This window comes from Ursus arctos, unplaced genomic scaffold (assembly GCF_023065955.2).
Source record: "Ursus arctos isolate Adak ecotype North America unplaced genomic scaffold, UrsArc2.0 scaffold_2, whole genome shotgun sequence".
NCBI lineage: Eukaryota > Metazoa > Chordata > Mammalia > Carnivora > Ursidae > Ursus > Ursus arctos.
Genome location: NW_026622874.1, coordinates 79,645,683 through 79,664,371, shown reverse-complemented (window position 1 = coordinate 79,664,371; position 18,689 = coordinate 79,645,683). Strand labels below are relative to the sequence as shown.

At 41.0% G+C, this 18,689-nt stretch overlaps 1 protein-coding gene across 8 annotated transcripts in view; it reads right to left on the bottom strand.

The window, feature by feature from the left end:
- The window catches only part of LOC125282374 (THUMP domain-containing protein 1-like), a 156,061-nt gene that overhangs the window by 130,610 nt on the left and 6,762 nt on the right, over positions 1 to 18,689 (bottom strand). For 4 of the 8 annotated variants that reach the window (XR_008960439.1, XR_008960437.1, XR_008960438.1 and 1 more), the window contains exons 1-3: positions 3,995 to 4,536; positions 1,931 to 2,105; positions 708 to 956 (exon numbers count right to left, since the gene is read on the bottom strand). Coding sequence is in view for 2 of the 8 variants with exons in the window: in XM_048216999.2 (XP_048072956.1) it covers positions 708 to 956; positions 1,931 to 2,105; positions 3,995 to 4,225 (655 nt within the window). In the remaining 6 variants the exon portion in view is untranslated. Of the gene's footprint in view, positions 1 to 707; positions 957 to 1,930; positions 2,106 to 3,994; positions 4,537 to 14,498; positions 14,620 to 18,689 lie in introns of those variants that run through there. The other 4 variants (XM_057315281.1, XM_057315279.1, XM_057315280.1 and 1 more) reach the window with 4 other exon arrangements.

Sequence of the window (18,689 nt, the reverse complement as noted above, 5' to 3'; positions counted from 1 at the left end):
TTGACAGATACAAATACAATCTTTCATCTTTCCGTTTGGGACTTTCTAAATCAATATATATACTAGTCTACTCTTCTACATGGACCTCAATCAAATTCTCTGGGCCCCTGGGTGGCTCAGTTGGTTAAGTGTCTGCCTTTGGCTCAGGTCATGATCTCAGGGTCCTGGAACTGAGCCCCATATCGGGCTCTCTGCTCAGTGGGAGTCTGCTTGAATCCCTCTCCTTCTCCCCCCACTCCCAGCTCGTGCTGTCACACTAATAAATAAACAAATCTTTTAAAAAAATTCTGTGAACGCTTTCAATAAATAAATAAAAATGAAATCCTGAGACATTTAATCAGAGTACTTTTTTCCCAAAGAAAATTCAATCTTGATGTGGAAGATTTCATATCTACCTACCAGAAAGTCTCATATCCAACATATCACAATCTGTTAGGTTTGATATTATTTTAAGGATTTTTTTTTTTTTTTAATAATCTCTGCCCCCAACGTGAGGCTTGAACTCACAACCCTGGGACCAAGAGTCACATGCTCTGCTTGCTAAGCCAGCGAGGCACCCCTATTTTAAGGACATTTTAATATACTTCTTTTACACCCAAAAATAAAAGCCTTAAGTTGTAAAAAAAAAAAAAAACCAAAAAAACCATAAAATCAAGAATAAGTATTTAGTATTGCATACTAATGTAAAATTACTAAAAAAAACATACCTGCCAATTCTTTGATAACTTCTTCTCTATTCGTGTGACTGTTATTTCGAGATTTATACACAATCTGAAATGTCCCTTTGTTTGGAGCTTTAAACCAGGGTTCCAAAAATGTTTCTGCATATTTTTTCATATCTTCTAAGAAAGCCTTGCATGTGCCTGAAATGGGTAACATATGTAGAATAACCCGAGTCTTCTTCTTTTTGGTTTTGTACATACCCTGGAGAATATGATGTACCAATTTCTCAGGTTCTAAAGGAAAAAATAAAAGAGTCAGCACAAAGCAAACAAGTTAAGAATATAAACTCTCGGGCATTTTAGAACCTCTTCAAACTCTCTAAAATGAATTGTCATTGGCAGTGACCCACATCAACAGTATAGAAGAAATTACCATAATGAATATTAATAAGTCTAATCAAACATTTTTTCCAACTTTCTCCACTGCCTATGATGATTATTACTATATCTAATATGTTAACTCTTCAGCATTGTTACTGCTTTCACTAAAAACAATCGTTCATGAAGACACTGGAGTTAACATTTTTGTGATGTCTCATTTGTCCAACACCACCATACTACTTTCTTATAACAATAGCAACTACAAATGTAACATTAAACAGTACACTTTTTTACAAAACAAAAAAACCTGCAAGTCACTTTAAAAGATTTAATTCATCCACTAGTTAAGTTTGTACAATAATCTAGATCTCAGAACTCAGAGAAGCCCCAAAACCATGAATTACACAAGATCATGAAATGGTCCTTCAGCCATCCTCACTACCTACAAGTCTGTTTGGGGCCACTCAGTGTTTTCAATACTTTTAAATTAGTTAACAGCATTAAAAATCTAGAACTTCTTCAAATTTCCAACTTCTTTTGAAAAACCAGAAGATCTAGCCCTACAGGACTACATTCCAGATGGCTGGAGCCATTCCAAATTGGCTGGCACTGAAGAGCAGCTGCTCCTCTTAAACAAAGTATGTACTCTTGTCTCACCTAAAGTTACAAAGAAAATGGCAAAGCCAGGTTTCCACTCTTAAGCCAATGTGACGTTCACCACCCATTCTACCTTTCCGTATGTCTAGTGCTAGAACAGTGTGGAAAAGATCAATCAAATGATTAACTGAACCATAACCATCAAGCCATTTTGTAGGCAGTGTTCTGAGGCAAGGAGATGTCCAGATATTATAGGCTTAATAATCTTAAGGTTTATTAGTCAGACATACCTATTCCAAGTGTCCTGATGAAGACTACATTATTTGCTCCACTCTCCACTGACTGGAATCTTCTTAGCTTCATCTCTGTTGATGCTTTAATGTCACCAACTTCTTTCTTCAAGGCAGCCTCCATATCATCATCTTCTCCCTCACTTCCAGAGGGATGCTGATCTTTGTCCATAAACTGCATGAAACAGATGAGCAGAAACGCAAAAATAGCTCAAGTTAAAAGGATAATTAACTACCTATGTGAACTCTCCAGTGGCAGATGGATCAATACTGACAATAAAGCTTTTTATTAAGAAACTGACACATCGCTTCCTACAAAATGTGGAGGAAAAAGGGAGTTCCCTCAGACTGGCACACAGAATTTGAAAATGTTTTCAAAAACATCTTAACATTCTGGGACACAGGGTAATGTGCTCACCAGATGAATTAATTCAAGACAGACCTTAATCCTATCACTAGGTATCTTTGTGCCTAATAAGACCATCTCCTTTTGGTGAGATTATGATGAGGGAGCAGAAGGCAGACAGAGGACAAAGCCCAAGCTGACACCCCACAAACCCCAGCCCCCACCCAGGTGGGATATGTGTGACAAATCTCAGGCACTCCTGGCTGCCCTAAAGCTAAGGGAAGGAAAAACAAATGGTTAACTAACAGAGATCGCAATACAACAAGACATGAGTCTCCCTTGGTTTACAAAATGTCTGAGTGATTTACCAGAAAAAAAGCATTCTTATCAATAACTTAACTTCCAGAAGGAAACTCCCAACTGTCTTACTATTAACGCTTTACTAGAGGGGAAAAACCCTAACTCGATAAAGGCAAGGTCTCTAATCTTGTAGGTCCTCTTTAGCATACAAAAGCTCTTTTGAAAACCTCCCTTTTCCCTTACCTCCCCTCAACTCCCAAGTATATAATCAGTCACCCCTCACAGCCCCCGTGCAGCAACTCCTGCCCACAGGTCCTGTCCCCCTGCTTTAGTAAAACCACTATTTGCACCAATAACGCCTCAAGAATTCTTTCTTGGCTGTCAGCTCTGGACCTTACCTACATTAAAAAACTACATCAACTAGACCAAAGAGTTATGGCATAAAAAACCCCTTACCTCTAGTCTACTAAGGAACAGGGAACAGAAACAGTAAAGAATTTTATCAAAGTACCAGTGTTAACAGGGAACTCACTTGCTGTGCAGTTCTCTGCCCCACCATTATTAGTCTGCAAGACATGCACTAATTAATAATTATACACATTTATGGAACCTTTATGCCAGTATGTATTTTATATACATAAGCAACTTTTAGGCCAACATTCAGTACATTATCATTTTTCTTTTTTATTTAGCTCAGCAAAATGAAATAATACGCCCATGACCAAGCCCTAAAACTAGTAAATAATGGAACTTGAACCCAAATCCTCACTGTATTATCCTCCCCCTTTTAATTCATTGAGGTGTTTGTGTATGTATTAGTCCAGATCCTAAGCCAAGACTATAACGATTTCCAAACTGTGATGGGAAAATTAGGTTTTAGGTGGTATGAGTACAAAAGCTTTTACTTTTTAAAGTGTATTTACATGCGCATTTGAAAAATAACTAGCACTAGTACTAAATCCACTATTTCAGACACTGCTTAGGACAAACATCATTACAACCATGGTGTAAAAGTCGTGGTAAGATATGGCAAAAACTACGAGGACAAATTAAGTTTCCCTTACGAACTTGGACCGTTTACTTAACCAACTTGCGCTTCAGTGTTCTGGTCTACATTACTTCACAAGTCTAGTAGTAAACGTTTGAGAGCTTCAGAAACACAACACGTGGACCGCAGAATCAACCTATAAATAGGAACCACTATGATTACTAATGGGGGGAACCCCAAAGCTCCTAGTTTTTCAAGCACACGACCCGGCAGGGGTCTGCAACCCAGATATGGCAAAGAGGCGGCAACACAGGCGAGGCCACACCCCTTAGCCAGCTCGGCCACAAAACGCGCGCACGCGTACGAGAAAGCCGGCCTTGCAGCATTCCCTCACTACTCAAAGGCTGCTTGCACTCTCCCGGGCGCGTACCTTTTCCGGCCCATACATGTCGTCGCCGTATTCGTTGAGCAGGCTGTAGGCCTCCTCCACGCACTTGCGCTCGTTCATGTTGCAGGTAATGAGAATACCCTGTAGCCCGGGTTCCAGCTGCCGGGGCCCGCCGCCGTCGCAGCGCCGAGCCCGCTTGGCCTGCACATATTGAGTTTTGCCTTTGCGCTTTCCGCCGCTAGACTGAGGAGGCTGCTGGACGGGGGTCAACATGGCGCGTGAGAACGGAGGCTAGCGAGAAACGTGTTTCTCCACTATTCCCGGCTTCCTCGCCTCTGCCGGCGCGAGCTGGCTTACGTCATGCGTGCGCGACGGCCTCCCCTAGTCCCGCCTCCAAGTTCCAGCCGGTGCTGCGCGGGGTCCTAGAGCCGGTAGGTGGCAGGCTGTGGGGAGGTGGTGCGAGGCCCGCCTCTCGCGACGGTTGACGGGCACTTCTTACTGCTCACCAGCCCGTGCTCTCTGGAGTTCCTGGGAAAGCGGCCTTTGGGTGGAGCCGCTCTGTAAACGTACATGCTGGCCTCCAACTGGATGTAGATAGTACTTGTAAAGAACGGTTTCATTTACCATTCATATTCTCTGATTCCTTCAGTTAATGTTTATTAAGTACCTATGTGCTAGTTATGGACCTATTAAATACTAAGGTTGGCAAAGCAAGACACTTCATATACATCTTGTCCTTCTAGGCCAATGTTTCTTAGAAGTCACTGGGGGCCTTCCAAACCTATTCTACTTACTTTTTGCTCCTGGTGGAATGTGCATAATCAATAGACTTTAGTACTCCTGTTGAAGGACCCCCCCAGAGGTACAAAGAAAGGACAGAAAGTATAAGGAACTCCTAAGTCAGAGACTTGATTACCAGAATGAGAAATATAAAATACAGGGAAACCTGGACAAACTTCTTAGCATTAAATTGTCACTACGGGAACATTTTAACTTGTAAAATATATTTCCATTCATACCCAAGATATTGTCTGTATCAATTTCTTCACATACTTTTGTTTGACGCCGATGTTATAACAAGTGACATTTTGGTGAATTATGGTTCCAAGTGCACTTGGTTGTGGAGTGGATGGTAGCAGAAAGTCAGAAATAAAGAATAAAAAAGTCAGAATAAAGAGCCTGCGTCTCTCTAATTGACATTCTTGTGACTCCCATGACAAAGTAATGCTGATATGAAGTAATAGTCTAGAAATCCATATACATATAAAAGAATTTTTGCTACTAGTAAGGGGAAGTATTCATATTCTTTTCTCCAATGAAATATATCTTGCTATTTTCTTTTCTTCTTATCTGTCCCCCAAAATGTTTAAGAATGCACTTATTAGTCCGGATAGGTAAGCAACCCCTTCATAGTTAACATCATAATATCCCCCATACCCGAAAGTCAGGAATCCAGCTCCTTATATTTCATGCAATTAAAAGTCAACTTGAACTTTATAAATCCCTTGTGTTGGTGTTCTGCCTTTGACAGTGTATTGCTTTGGTGAGCAAAGGCAGGAACACTGTGCATTTTGCTGACCTAGATATTTCAATCTCACATTCTGAGATTTAATTGTTATGTGTGAAACAACAAAATACTAGAAAGAGGAAAAGTAATTAGCCTGATGTTGAACTTGATGGTTAACTGGTTTTTTTCTTCATTATATGTATATGTAAGCACGTATGTATATGTATGTGTATAGTTGTATATATACATATATATGTATGTGTGTGTATATACATATTCTTTGTATAACCGTATCTTTCCTGAGGTTCTTTCCCTTAAATTACTAATATTAATACTACTGTTCCTGATTAGTGCTAGGTGTTAACTGCCCTATTCCACACTGCAGAGGACAAATGGAAAACATTAATCTCCCTTTCAGGGTGCCCCCTTCTGGCCAAATATGGAAGCGATTTCATAAGAAATGGAATCTGAGGAAGTGTTTTCCAATGTCTTTATTTAATACTGTTACTCTAGGGGCGAAGGTAGAGAAATAATGAGATTCTGTCACCAACAGGGGAAGACTGGGGTAGAACACATACAATAACCACCTATGACTACTTCCTCTTGAGTTTTTGTCTACATTATGGTTGACATTTATTGTTTTTGTTTGCTCAATAAATGAACCCCCTTCTGTAGAAGGAGGTAGAATCCATCTTTGGATAAATCTGAGTGGAAAGCAGGCCCACCTTGCATCATGGAAGCTTGAAATCTCAGGTATCCCTTCTTCCCACCCTGTAAAGTGAGCACATCACCACAGCTTCATCAACTGGATGCTTCTGTCTGGGACTGAGAATTGGAAGCAAATGGGTAAAGAGGCAGTGCCTGTTCAGAATTCATCCCGCCAACGGCAGCGGCATCCCAAATCCAGTATCAACAGCTTTGCAGCCACTCCAGAAGTGGTGGCAGTGCCAGACTTTCTAGAACAATGATCTAGTTGCAGCCTCCTAGCTCCCCCAGCCATCCTTGGCACCTGTTCCTTCAGCCTTCCCTATAATTCTGTCAGCTTCCCACAGGATTCCAATAAGTACCTTTCTAGCCTAAATGTGCCGGAATACGTTTCAATATTACTTACAACCAAGAATGTTGGCTTCTGTAAGTGTTTCACACTGCTTTCTCTGGGGTCTTTTTATCCATAACTTTAGCAGCTTCAAAAGTGCTCCCCGTACTCACCTGCAGCTACTCCTCAGACACAGAGTTGCTGCCAGATTTGAGTTCAAAGAAATTCTAAAAGAGGGAATCTAAAATTGCACAGGGGCACTGAAATAATAGTCACTAATCTTTGGTTCTAACCCTGGATCTACCACTATTTCCAAAAATCTTGTCATCATCTTATTTTTTCTTCCATCTATATAATCAGTACAGCCTTTACTTTTCAGAATGGAAATTTCATAGCATAGAGTTCTGGAGGTCCTCAGCTGATTATGAAGAACAGTTTCATTATGCTGGCATTGCTGGTGGTATTTACAGGCATAGAGCTGACTGAAACTCGTTCTTATTTTTCTTTTCATGTTCAGTGCCTAGCGTAGTGCCTGGTCTATAGTAAGTACTCAAAAAATGCTACTGAACATTTGAACTCAACCCCAAAAAATGTTCAGTAAAGGAAAAAGGTTAAGACTCATGCTGTTAAGAAGGGAAGTATACCAAATCCAGATCACATAAAGCCCCACCATAGGAGCTAAAAAAGAAGCTAGGAATTAAGAGAGAGATTTCCCTGACAATGCTGGAAACACATTTGTGTAAAGTTTCTAGTCATGTGAACTTTCACCTCCTTCGGTTACCAGTCATGGTCAGTGGTCTGGTGTCTATCACTGGGCACCAAGGGCTCTGTGATATGGCTTGTAATGGTTTAAGGAAGGAATGGAGGAATGGTTTAAGACATTCTAAATTCTCTTTCCCTTTCTCTTCCTAACCTTAAAAGTTACTGCCATGTAGTTTCTACTTGTATGTTGAGGACGGAATCCATCCTGGTCCTGAACACAAACAGCAGACACTCATAGATTTTGCTTGTGTTCTGACTGCACTATCCACCCAGCATTTCCTGCCTTATTCTCTTGTTACCCAGCATTTTCAGGGGATAGATGTCTTGACACAGTAACCCTGGTCACCTGCTGACTTGATTTTTCTACACCTGCCACCCTCAGAGTTGGTATTATGTGTTTAATCAAGAATCCAAATTCTAAAGCCAAACCAGGTTCAAACCCCAGTTCTGCCATGTTCTGGCTGTGGGACTCCAAGCAAGTTTTAAGTCAAATTTCCTTATTAGCTTAAAAAAAAAGTATTTATTTATGAGGGAGAAGGGATAGAGGGAGAGAATCTCCAGCAGACTCCATGCTGACTGCAGAGCCCAACATGGGGCTCAGTCTCACAAGCCTGAGATCATGCCCTGAGCTGAAACCAAGAGTCAGATGCTCAACCAACAGAGCCACCCAGGCGCCCCCCCCAATTTTTTTAAATTAAGGTAATAATAAAATACCCATTTTCTGGGTTACTGGGAGAATTCATTAAGATCAGGCATGACAAGTGCTTAGTTCATAGTCACAGTTCAGTCAATGTGGACTTAAAAAACAGCTGGTTTGGGGCTCAGTTGTGACTCACTGAGGTCTAGTATTTTTGGTATTAGTATCCATTCCTCAACCCAACCCCCTGAATGCATTATTTGTCCCCTAATCTCTTATCTCAGTGTGTCACTTATTGAAAGCAAAATTTAATCCTTCTAGGAAGGAGGCCAGAAGGGAAATAAATTTTAAAAATAATATAGTGTGAAGTGAAATAGGATAAAATACATAACACCTGCATGCCCTTACCTCTGCCACCTGGCTCCTGCCTTCCATTTGATTGAATGACACCCCACACCTTTCACTGGTTCTGTGCCCACAGCACTTGTGCCACACATGCACTTTCATTACACCTCAAGTTGCACAGGAAACATGCCCAACAGCCTGAGCCCCAGATTGGAGCCTGACTCTCAAGCCACGTGAACTTGGGTCTATCCGTGGGGAAGCCACATTTGGTCTGGTTCTTTGTTCCCTCCTGCATCTTTGCTCAGCCCTGCTGCGTGTCCTGAGCTCCTGATCCCAGCGTCCCTCAATGTGCTTCATCCCACCACTGCTGGAGACTCATTTTGACAGGTATGCTTCTCTAAGGCAAACTTGGCATTTTACAGACATAGGTTCTTGAGGGCAAGAGTGAATAAATCTCTTTCCCTCCAATTTTCTTTTCCAGTTTTATACCCTACACTGCATGAGTCTTTCTCCCTAAAACTTTTCCTGAGGATTCATGGGTACTTCCTTCCTACTTCTCTGAGATTTGGTTAAATAATTTATGTCTATGTTAAAATTGAATTGTTTTACTATTTAGTTCCACTTCTTTGACCACTTCTAGATCCTCCTCCTGCTCCTCTTACTTTCCACTTTAGTCAGTGCTCCTAGAATGGATCCCTAAAGGTGGAATTTCGGACAGTTCAACAAGTTAGAAATATATCCATTTGGAACTGAAATCATCTATGAACTGCACACTCCACCAAAGCCTAACCCTAGCACTGGATAAAGTACAAATGCAAGAAATATAAATTTCAGAGTAGGTACAGTACACGTTTAAGAGTTCAGGGTGACTGAGGTTTAGAGGATCTTTCAGCACAGATGAGACCTACATAAGAATCTACATGAGTGGTCAGGCTGAATCATTTATATTTAAATTAAAACTTGGAGGGAAGTCAATGAGAATACAGCATTCAGTGTACAGATGAACAGAGACAAATTGATTAAGAATATACATTGAGAATCAGAGAGTTGGTTTTTTCATTTGAGAGAGAGAGAGCAGGGAAGAAGAAGCAGACTCCCCACTGAGCAGGGAGCCCGACGTGGGGCTCTGATCCCAGGATCCTGGGATCATGAACTGAGCTGAAGGCAGACACTTAACTGACTGAGCCACCCAAGTGCCCCAAGAGAGTCAGATAGTCTTGTGTTTAAATACGAACTCTACCACTTTCCTAGGTCTCAAGACAGTCTTGTGTTTAAATACTGACTCTACCACTTTCTAGCTCTATGACCTTGGGCAAATTAACTGTTCTAACCTCATATTCCTCATCTGTAAAATGGAAATAGCTATAATATATATCTTATAGGCCATTGTGAGTATTGAATAAAATAATTCATACTAATCACACATGGAAATATTCAATAAATGTTAGCTACTGCTGTTTTGTTGTGACTGTTGGTAATTGGGAGGTTTGGTGAGGTTAATTTATAATCAAACAAGAGTTGAGGTGAAGACCCAGGCTTTTTGTGTTGCTCAGTTCGCTTGAAAGGGTCTCCAGCCATCCCTTATTAATTTCCAGTACCCAAGAGAAGCCTTATTTTATCTAAATGTGCTAATATGGAAAAATCTATAAGATACACTGGAAAATGAAGGGGAAAACAGTAAGGTATGCGTACTGTAAGCCGATTCATGTTTTAAAAGGGAATACACACATCCATATGTGAGTATACACATAACATATACACTAACATATATATGTTTTAATCCTACATGTATATAAAAATGATGCTTAGTAAGACTTCAGGTGTTTCTTCATATTTCTCAACTAAAGCCCAAAGCTAAGGATTAAGAGGCATTAAGGCACTGCCCTTTCCATTCTAAAGAGAGAACTATCAAAAAAGACTAAGTTAGGTAACTCTACCTGGTTTGTGAAAATGTGGCTCAACTGGTCCTGCAAACCTGACACCACTCTGCTTTGGGACCTACATCAGAAGCGTGGTAATGGGAAAGCAGAGAGTACTTTCACACCCTTTGCTGAGAAGGACACTAAGGGAATCCCTCATAAGGGTTACAGGTGCCTGGAAGAAGACGTTGGCATCACATTCCTGGGACAATGTCCCCTTCTGCCTGGACAAGTGTTGAAATGAGCCAGAAAGAGAAATAGAGACACATGGCAGAGCACAGAGAGAAAGATGGGGTGGAGAGACAACAGAGGAGAGGCCTGCAGCCCAACACACGGTGTTCTAAAGATGTGTGAGTACTTTGTGTGTCAAGTAGACTCCTAGGAGGTACCTGGGCTTGAACAGGTAGACCCAACAAAGGATTAAAGTCACAGCCAGCATGATAAATCCTCTTGCCCTAGTCTTTTCTCCTTACCCCAACAACAGAGTATCTAGAGCTTAGAAGTGGGAAGGGGAAAGGTGTCTGGGAGACAGACAAGCCATTTGTCTTTATTCGAGGTGACAGAGTGGGAGGAGTGCAGAAGAGTGGCCAGTGCTCCTGTCCACTGCTGGTCCCCAGAAGCACAGAGCAAGCCTATGTTGGGGAGAAGGGAACAGGTGCAATGTACATTGAGTTTGTGATTAACAGTTTTAAGTGGGCAAACTTTTGTAACTAAAAGTGATTGTGAATTGAATTGTGGGATCATCACAAGAAGTCACTAAGGGATAGAAAAGGGATATTGGATACAGCAGGGGGAAAACAGAAATTGGGAGGAAGAATAAAGTTTTGATTTAAGAACTGTTTGAAAAATTAGTTACATATAGATTCTACCCCTTCCCTGCATACACACAAGCCAACCCTTGTTCTGCAACACATTTGGTAACTACTCTTTTATATCATTCTCTTTTATTTTTATCCATATGCGTGTATTATTTTTATGTTAAAATAAACTGTTGCTTTCTTGATGTGGATGCTCACCGAAGTATTTCTCTTCATCCTGGGTCCACAGCTAGGCTAATTTCTCACCTCCCTATAAGTGAAGGTGGAGCACCGAAATGTGGGCAGAAGTGACTAAATTCATATGAGATCCTCCACAGTTCCAAGTAATGCAAGGAGAGGGAGGAGTGGGTGGGGGTATAAATGAAACAAAATTGGCCATGTGTTGACAATTGTTGGAGCAGAGTGATGGATACATAGGGATTCGTTATACTATTCTAGCTACTAGTATATATGGTTGAAATTTTTCCATAGTAATGTAGGAAGAGAGAAAGAGAATAAAGAAGTAAAGATAACAAGTTGGATAACTATTTTGAGAAATTTTGCTATAAAAAGAAGAGGAATGAAGAGGTGGAAGAGGACACGATATTTTAATAAAGGAGATATTACCATGTTTGTGGCTGACTCTCTTTACCACAATTCATAGTCCAAACAAAAGGAAGAAATGGATGGTACAGGAGAGAGATAGAGAGTAATGTTCTTGAGTAGAGGAGAGCAGATGATGTCAAGGACGCAGTTGAGAGGGTGGCCCAAGCTAGGAGCTTGACAATATTCATTGTCACAGGAAGGAATGCAGAGGATGTGGGCAGAGTTGTAGGAGTACAGGTTGATTAGGTGCTATGGGGTTGAGGACATTCTCTTCTGGCTACTTATAAATCTCAGTGAAATAAGGGGGAGAGGAGAGGTGAAGGTTACAGAAACAGAAGGTGTCAAATGGTTATCTCCAACTACAGATATGTAATGGGGTTATCAAGCAGTGAGGAGGGCCTGCTTGGATTTTTTAAGACCATTAGCAAGTGTGATCAACAGCCTAAGTGCAGAACCACGTTTCCGCAGAACCATTTCTCCAGAACCATGTTAAGCTGCTCATGTGCAGTCCCAGAGTAGGGAGATAGCAATCAGTTTTGCAGAGAACTGGGCTCTGCCAGATGAGTATGGTGAGGGAGAGCAGTGCAAAGTCGCTGAGTAGTACCTAGAATCCAAGATGGGCAAGAGGTAAGTGAGGGTATAAAGAAGGCAGTGTTGAGGTCAGTGGACTAAAGATTTTAGTGGTATCGAGGAATTACTGTGATAAAAACAGTAAAGGCCAACAAACTGGGAAGACAGGAAGAAGATACAATTAAATGTCCTTATAATCTGCAGCCTTCAGGAAGTTCCCAACTATCTTCACGTTAATTCCTTACTAGACTCCTAAACAACCTTAACTTGACAATGGCAAGGCCTCCAGTACCCTGTGAGTCTTCTTTAACATATGAAAGTATTTTCTCAACCCCCCTTTTTCCTTACATCCCCCAACCCCATAGTATATAATCAGCCACCCCTCACAACCAGAGGCAGCAGCTCTTTCTGCCCACAGGTCCTGTCCCCGTGCTTTAATAAACCACCATTTTGCACCAAAGACGTCCCAAGAATTCTTTCTTGGTCGTCGGCTCCAGACTCCATCCCACTGAACCTCACCTATATCCCACAACCTCATCACTTTGTGGGTCTCCCTTGTGCTCAAGCATAAGCCACAATAAGAGCCCTGCCTGGAAATTCCCATTTGGCCCCAATTTGTATTGCTTGCAGAGCCCTAGGACCCAAGTCAGTAACATTACCAACAAGAATGATGGAGAAATTATAATAGAAAATGACCATAAACTAGCACAACAGAGAAAGAATCTGCAGAACAATAGAACACATTTTGTTCCAGGTAAGACCTGATATAGTTCTAACAACATCAAAACATCTCTGGCTGAAATTAATTAATTTATGAATAAAGAAAGAATTACATAATTACCCAGGCAGAGTAAGTGAGGCTCTACAATACTACATTTGAATTCAGTTCTGACACTAACTGGCATTAGCGTCAGACCCCACAGCTTTAAAGGCACAGTCCCCACAAGACTTCCCTTACTTCAGATGTTAACTGCGAGTTCAGGGGTCCCCAGCCACGCAAACCTCTGGCCAACTGGCTACAAAATCAGCGAGTCCCAGAACTCCTACATGTTCCTTAAGTCACTAGAACTCAAAGAAGTGTTATACTTAGGATTACAGTTTTATTATAAATGACATAGATCAGGACCAACCAAATGAAGAGAAACATAAAGTCTGAGAGGGTCCCAAATGTAGAGCTTCCATGCCCCTTCCCTGTGGAATCAGGGCATGTCACCCTCCCAGCACATCCGACATGTTCACCAAACAGGAAGCTTCACCGAGTTTTTATCAGGGAATCATTAGCCAAGTGACTGCAGTCAATCTCCAGTCCCCCTTCTCTCCCCAGACACTGGGCTAGCTTCAAAACTCCAACCCTGTAATCACATTGTTGACCTTTCTGGTAACCAGACCCTTCCTCCTGAGTCACCTTCTAGCATAAACTCTCAGGTGTCATTTAAGGGGTTTCATGAATAACAAAGGCACTCCTATTACTCAGGAATTCTAAGGATTTAGTCTCCTGTGACAGGAACCAAGGACAAAGGCCAGTCAAATTTTTTATTATGCAACAGACACATACCAGGAGAAAAGAAATTGGTTGACCTTGGGCTTCTCCAAAGTAATATTTAATGCCAAATAACAAGGTCCACAATTTTCTGAGGGAAAGAAAATTTAACATAAGAAACTCAAACCCAGCCAAGTTATTCCCTATATAAAGTCAGAGGATAGGCATTATCAACTAAGCAAGGGAACACAGTCATAAGCTCTTGTGAAGAAAAAAAAAAAAAACTACTAGATGTCAAATTCAGCTAATGAAGAAAAACAGTAAAGAATACAAGGAAAGAGAAGCTATGTGAAAAAGGCTCTTGGTGAGCATTGACTCCCACTTACACATTAGGTCAGGGTTTCTTAGCCATAGTTGCACTTAAGTTTGGGGCTGGGTAATTAATTCTTTGTTGTAGAGGCTGTCTTGTGCATTTTAAGTTGTTTAGCAGCACTCCTACTCTCCACCCACTAGATGCCAATAGCAGTCCCCCCAAGGTGTTACAACCCGAAATGTCTCCAGACATTGCCCTACATCCCCCTAGGGCACAACTGCCCCCAGCTGGGAATCAGTGACATAAACTAAGGCTTCATAATTGAGGAAGTTATGGTTACAGAAGAGAATGCACAGGTCTCCAAACCTGACAATAATATAACAAAAACCGAGGGGCTAGGGGAAGGGAGATAAGAGAAACAGAACATATCAATTGATTAATTTCTTAAAGTCGATATTGATACAGTTTAACTAGAAAAACGTAGTTTTTAAAATTACTCCAGTCACTTAACGTTTTCTTAACTTTGGTGGGATCTTTTAGGAACTAATGACATGTCTAGTTAAGAAACACCTACCTGGGGGGTGCCTGGGTTGCTCAGTCAGTTAAGCATCCGACTCTTGATCTCAGCTCAGGTCTTGATCTCAGGGTCGCGATTTCAAGCCCCGCACTGGGCTCCACACTTGGCATAGAGCCTACTTAAGCAAAAATAAAAAATAATAAATAAATACCTCCCTGGTATTTGACTATTTTTTAGTTTTACTTCAATTGTTTTTCCATGGGTTAAAGTTCAATATCATTTTACTTTAAATATTATGTGTATCCCAGATCCATTTTTTATCAGTTTATCTACCTACCTTCCATCTGTAAATATGCCTGGTGTAATATGTAAAATGATGTGAGCCCAGAGTTATGAACAGTTGTTTCTTCGTGGTGAGATTTGAAATTGTTTTTTACCATCCTCTTTGTATTTTTCTATGTTGTTAGAATTTTAAAATCAACATGAATTACTTACACGTAAAAACACTTATTCTCCATTGTTTTCCTGGTTTTTTTTAAAGTATATCATTTTCATAGATATGGCTTCTTCACTCACTCATTTAACAAATATTTACTGAATGCCTGTTATGTGTTGTGCCCTGTTCTACTATTTGAAATTCAGTCATGAGTAAACAGTTAAGTACTTGCATTCTAGTTGGCCTGGAATGGGCTGACAAAGACCTTTGGTATAATATTAATTAGGTATAGCGATTACAGCCTTATTCCTGATTGAATGAAACGCCTCTAACATTTCACCATGAAATATTTCTAATGTTTCAATATCAAATTAAGTTGTTGATGTCCATTATTTACCACATACAGAAATTCCCTTCTATATGTATTTACTTTTGGAGGCAATGAGCCCCCCACTTAACTGACTGAGCCACTCAGGTGCCCCTCTTTTTACCTTTTCTTAGGATAAACTCAAACTGGTCGTAATGGATGTTTGGTTTTTGTACATTGCTGATTCCAGTTGTTAATAATTTACTTTTGACTTTTTACTTATGTTCACAGTTTTTCAGTTGCCTGTGATTTTCTTTTTAGCAGTGTCCTTGTCTAAAAAATGCTATCAATGGTATTCTAACCTCAAAAAGTGAGATGGAAGCACCTGGGTGGCTCTTGGTTAAGCATCTGCCTTTGGCTCAGGTCATGATCTCAGGGTCCTAGGATCAAGCCCTGCATTGGGCTCCCTGTTCAGTGGGAAGTCTGCTCTAGATTCTCTCTCTTCCTCCACCTCTGCCCTCCACCCACTTGTGTGCACGTGCACTCTCTCTCGCTCTCTCTCTCAAATAAATACATAAAATCTTTTTAAAAATGAGGATGGGATGACTTCTACTCTGGGAAGATTGAGTTGACAGACCTTTCTCTTTTCTCCTGCTAAGTACAACTAAAAGCGCTGGACATTATATATAAAACAAACATAAGAAGACTCTGGAAGGTATAGAGAGGAAGGCAGACTGGTTACAGACTTTGGGACCTAAGGAATGACACAGAGGTCAGTTCCCTGGGTTTTCTTTTGGCCTCACATACCCTAGACTTGGGAGTTGAAAAAGCCAAAAACCTGGAAACACCAATGGTACCAACAATAAAAGCCACAGAAAAAGCCTGCTGTCTTTCACCAAAGGACCAAGTAAGGAGCAGCCAAGCAAGACAAAAACTTTTAAACATCAACTGCTCTACTCTAGCCAAATACCACAGAAAAAAAATCATGGCTCTACTCATCTTTATCTATGCCAACAAAGGTAGAGTGGGAAGCCTAGACTTCTACTCTCATGAATCTGTAACAAGGTGTCCCAATACCCTCCACTGGGATAGTATCAGAGAATGCCAAGTAGGGGACAAGCCAGTGTCAGTAGAGACCCCATGAGGAGTTGGAACTCCTATCCTATCCAGCACTAAAAAGGAACTCCTCCCAATCCCAGTTTCATTGGAGACTTAGCAGAGAATCTGGACTTCTATATTCATCTGGCATTAATGAGGTGGTACCCTCTCACTTCCCCTGCCAAAACAGTGTCGAATAAAGCCAGCTAAAAAGGAAGCTTTAAATGAGATTGAGAATCTGATTACATAATATAAAAATATCCAGGTTTCAAATGAAAATCACTCATCATACCAAGAACCAGGAAGATCTCAAACTGAATTAAAAAAATAATCAATAGATGCCAACACCAAGATGACAAAGATGTTAGAAGTATCTGACAAAGTTTTTAAAGCAGCCATGATAAAAATGTTTCAACAAGCAATTACAAATACATATGCTTGAAATATCAAAGCCTCAGCAAAGGAATAGACAGTATCAAAAAGAACCAAATGGAAATTCTAAAACTAAAAAATACAATTAGAAAATATGATAAGAGAAATAAAAAGCTGATTGGATGGACTCAACAGCAGAATGGGAGGAAGAGAAGAAAATAATCAGTGAAACTGGAAGATAGAACAATAGAAATTACCCAATATTAACAACAGAGAGAAACCAGGCTGAATGGAAAACAAAACAACAAATAATGACAGAAAACCCCCACAAAAACAAAAACAAAACAAAACAAAAAAAAAAAAAAGAAAAGAAAAAAAAAGGAATAAAAAGAACGGAGCCTCAGAGAACTGTGGGGCTATCACAAAAGATCTAACATTGTGTCATCAGAATCCCAAAAGGGGAGAGAGAGAGGGAGGGAAGCCAGGGCTGAAAAAGAAATAATGACTGAAAATTTCTCAAATTTGGCAAGAGATATAAACTATAGAAGTCATCAATATATATAAAAATATATATACACAAGAACCAACAGGGGTTTATTTCAGGGAAGCCAGGTGGTTCAGTGATTAAAAATCAATCAGTGTAGGGGTGCCTGGGTGGCTCAGTTGGTTAAGCACCTGCCTTCAACTTAGATCATGATTCTAGAGTCCTAGGATTGAGCCCCACGTTGCATCAGGCTCCCTGCTCAGTGAGGAGTCTACTTCTCCCTCTCCCTCTCCCTCTGCCCCTTCCCACCACTCATGCACTCTCTCTCTCAAATAAATAAACAAAATTAAAAAAAAAAAACAGTGTAATCCACCTTACTGATAGGCTAATAAATAAAAATCACATGATGATATTAATCGATGCAGGAAAGGTATTTGCCAAAATTCAAGGCTTATTCATGATAAAGACTTTCAGAAAAACAGGAAAAGAGGAGACCTTCCTCAACTTGATGAACAGTATCTACAAAAAACCTACAGCTCACATAACCCCCAAGCATTAAAGACTGAATGCTTTCCCCCTAATATCAGGGAAAATGCAAACATATCTGCTCTTACCATTCTTATTCAACATAATATTGTAATTCTAGCTGATGCAATAAGGCAAGAAAAGGAAATGAAAGGCACATAGATCTGCAGGAAGAAGTAGGGGGAAGTGTTAAGATGGCAGAGAAGTAGGGGACTCTAATTTTGTCTGGTTCCTGAAATTCAGCGAGACACTTATCATATCATTCTGAACACCTGTGAAATCAACCAAAGATCTGAGAAAAGACTGTTAAAATTCTACAAATAGAAAAGCAACCACTTTTTGGAAGGTAGGAGGTGTGGAGACATGAATCTGAGGCAATATATCAGAAGATAAATGCGGGGGGAGGGAGCCTCCATAAGCTGGGTACTGAAAAGTATTATAAGCAGCAAAGCACAAAATCAGAAATTTTAGAAGTCTTCCTGAAAGGTGTTCAGGGTGTGAAGTAGGGGTGGAATCCCAGTTGAGATAGCATGGTCTCGGGATCCCCAGGGTCACAAAAAGAATGGGGGTGCCTGAGTGTGGCAGAGTTCCCCAAGCACTGCAGTAGGGAAGCTGGCTGCAAACAGTGAGTCCAGGTGCCGGCTTTCTGCTCAGTGTTCCATAAACCTCAAACCGCTGCACCTCTGGTGACTGCATTCTCAGCTGGGGCGCAGCAAGAGGCAGAACCCTGGAGAGCCCCCCCCCTCCCCTGGGAGGACTGGCGCAGGTTTGTGCCACAGGAGTCTGTAAGTTTGGAGATTCTAAACAGGGTCGTGTGCCTGAGCTAAAAACGCTCAGTCACAGGCTGAGTGAACCCAGAGTTCAGACAGAAATCAGGGAGACTAGAGTGATTCACTGTTTTCTGTGAGGGCCCACTAAAGGGGGGTGCACAAACTTTCAGCTCTGGGGCTTGAGATCCAGGCACCGCTATTTTCATCCCCGATATTGGCTCCGGAGCTACTTGCACTGAGCCCACCCCCCTGGCAA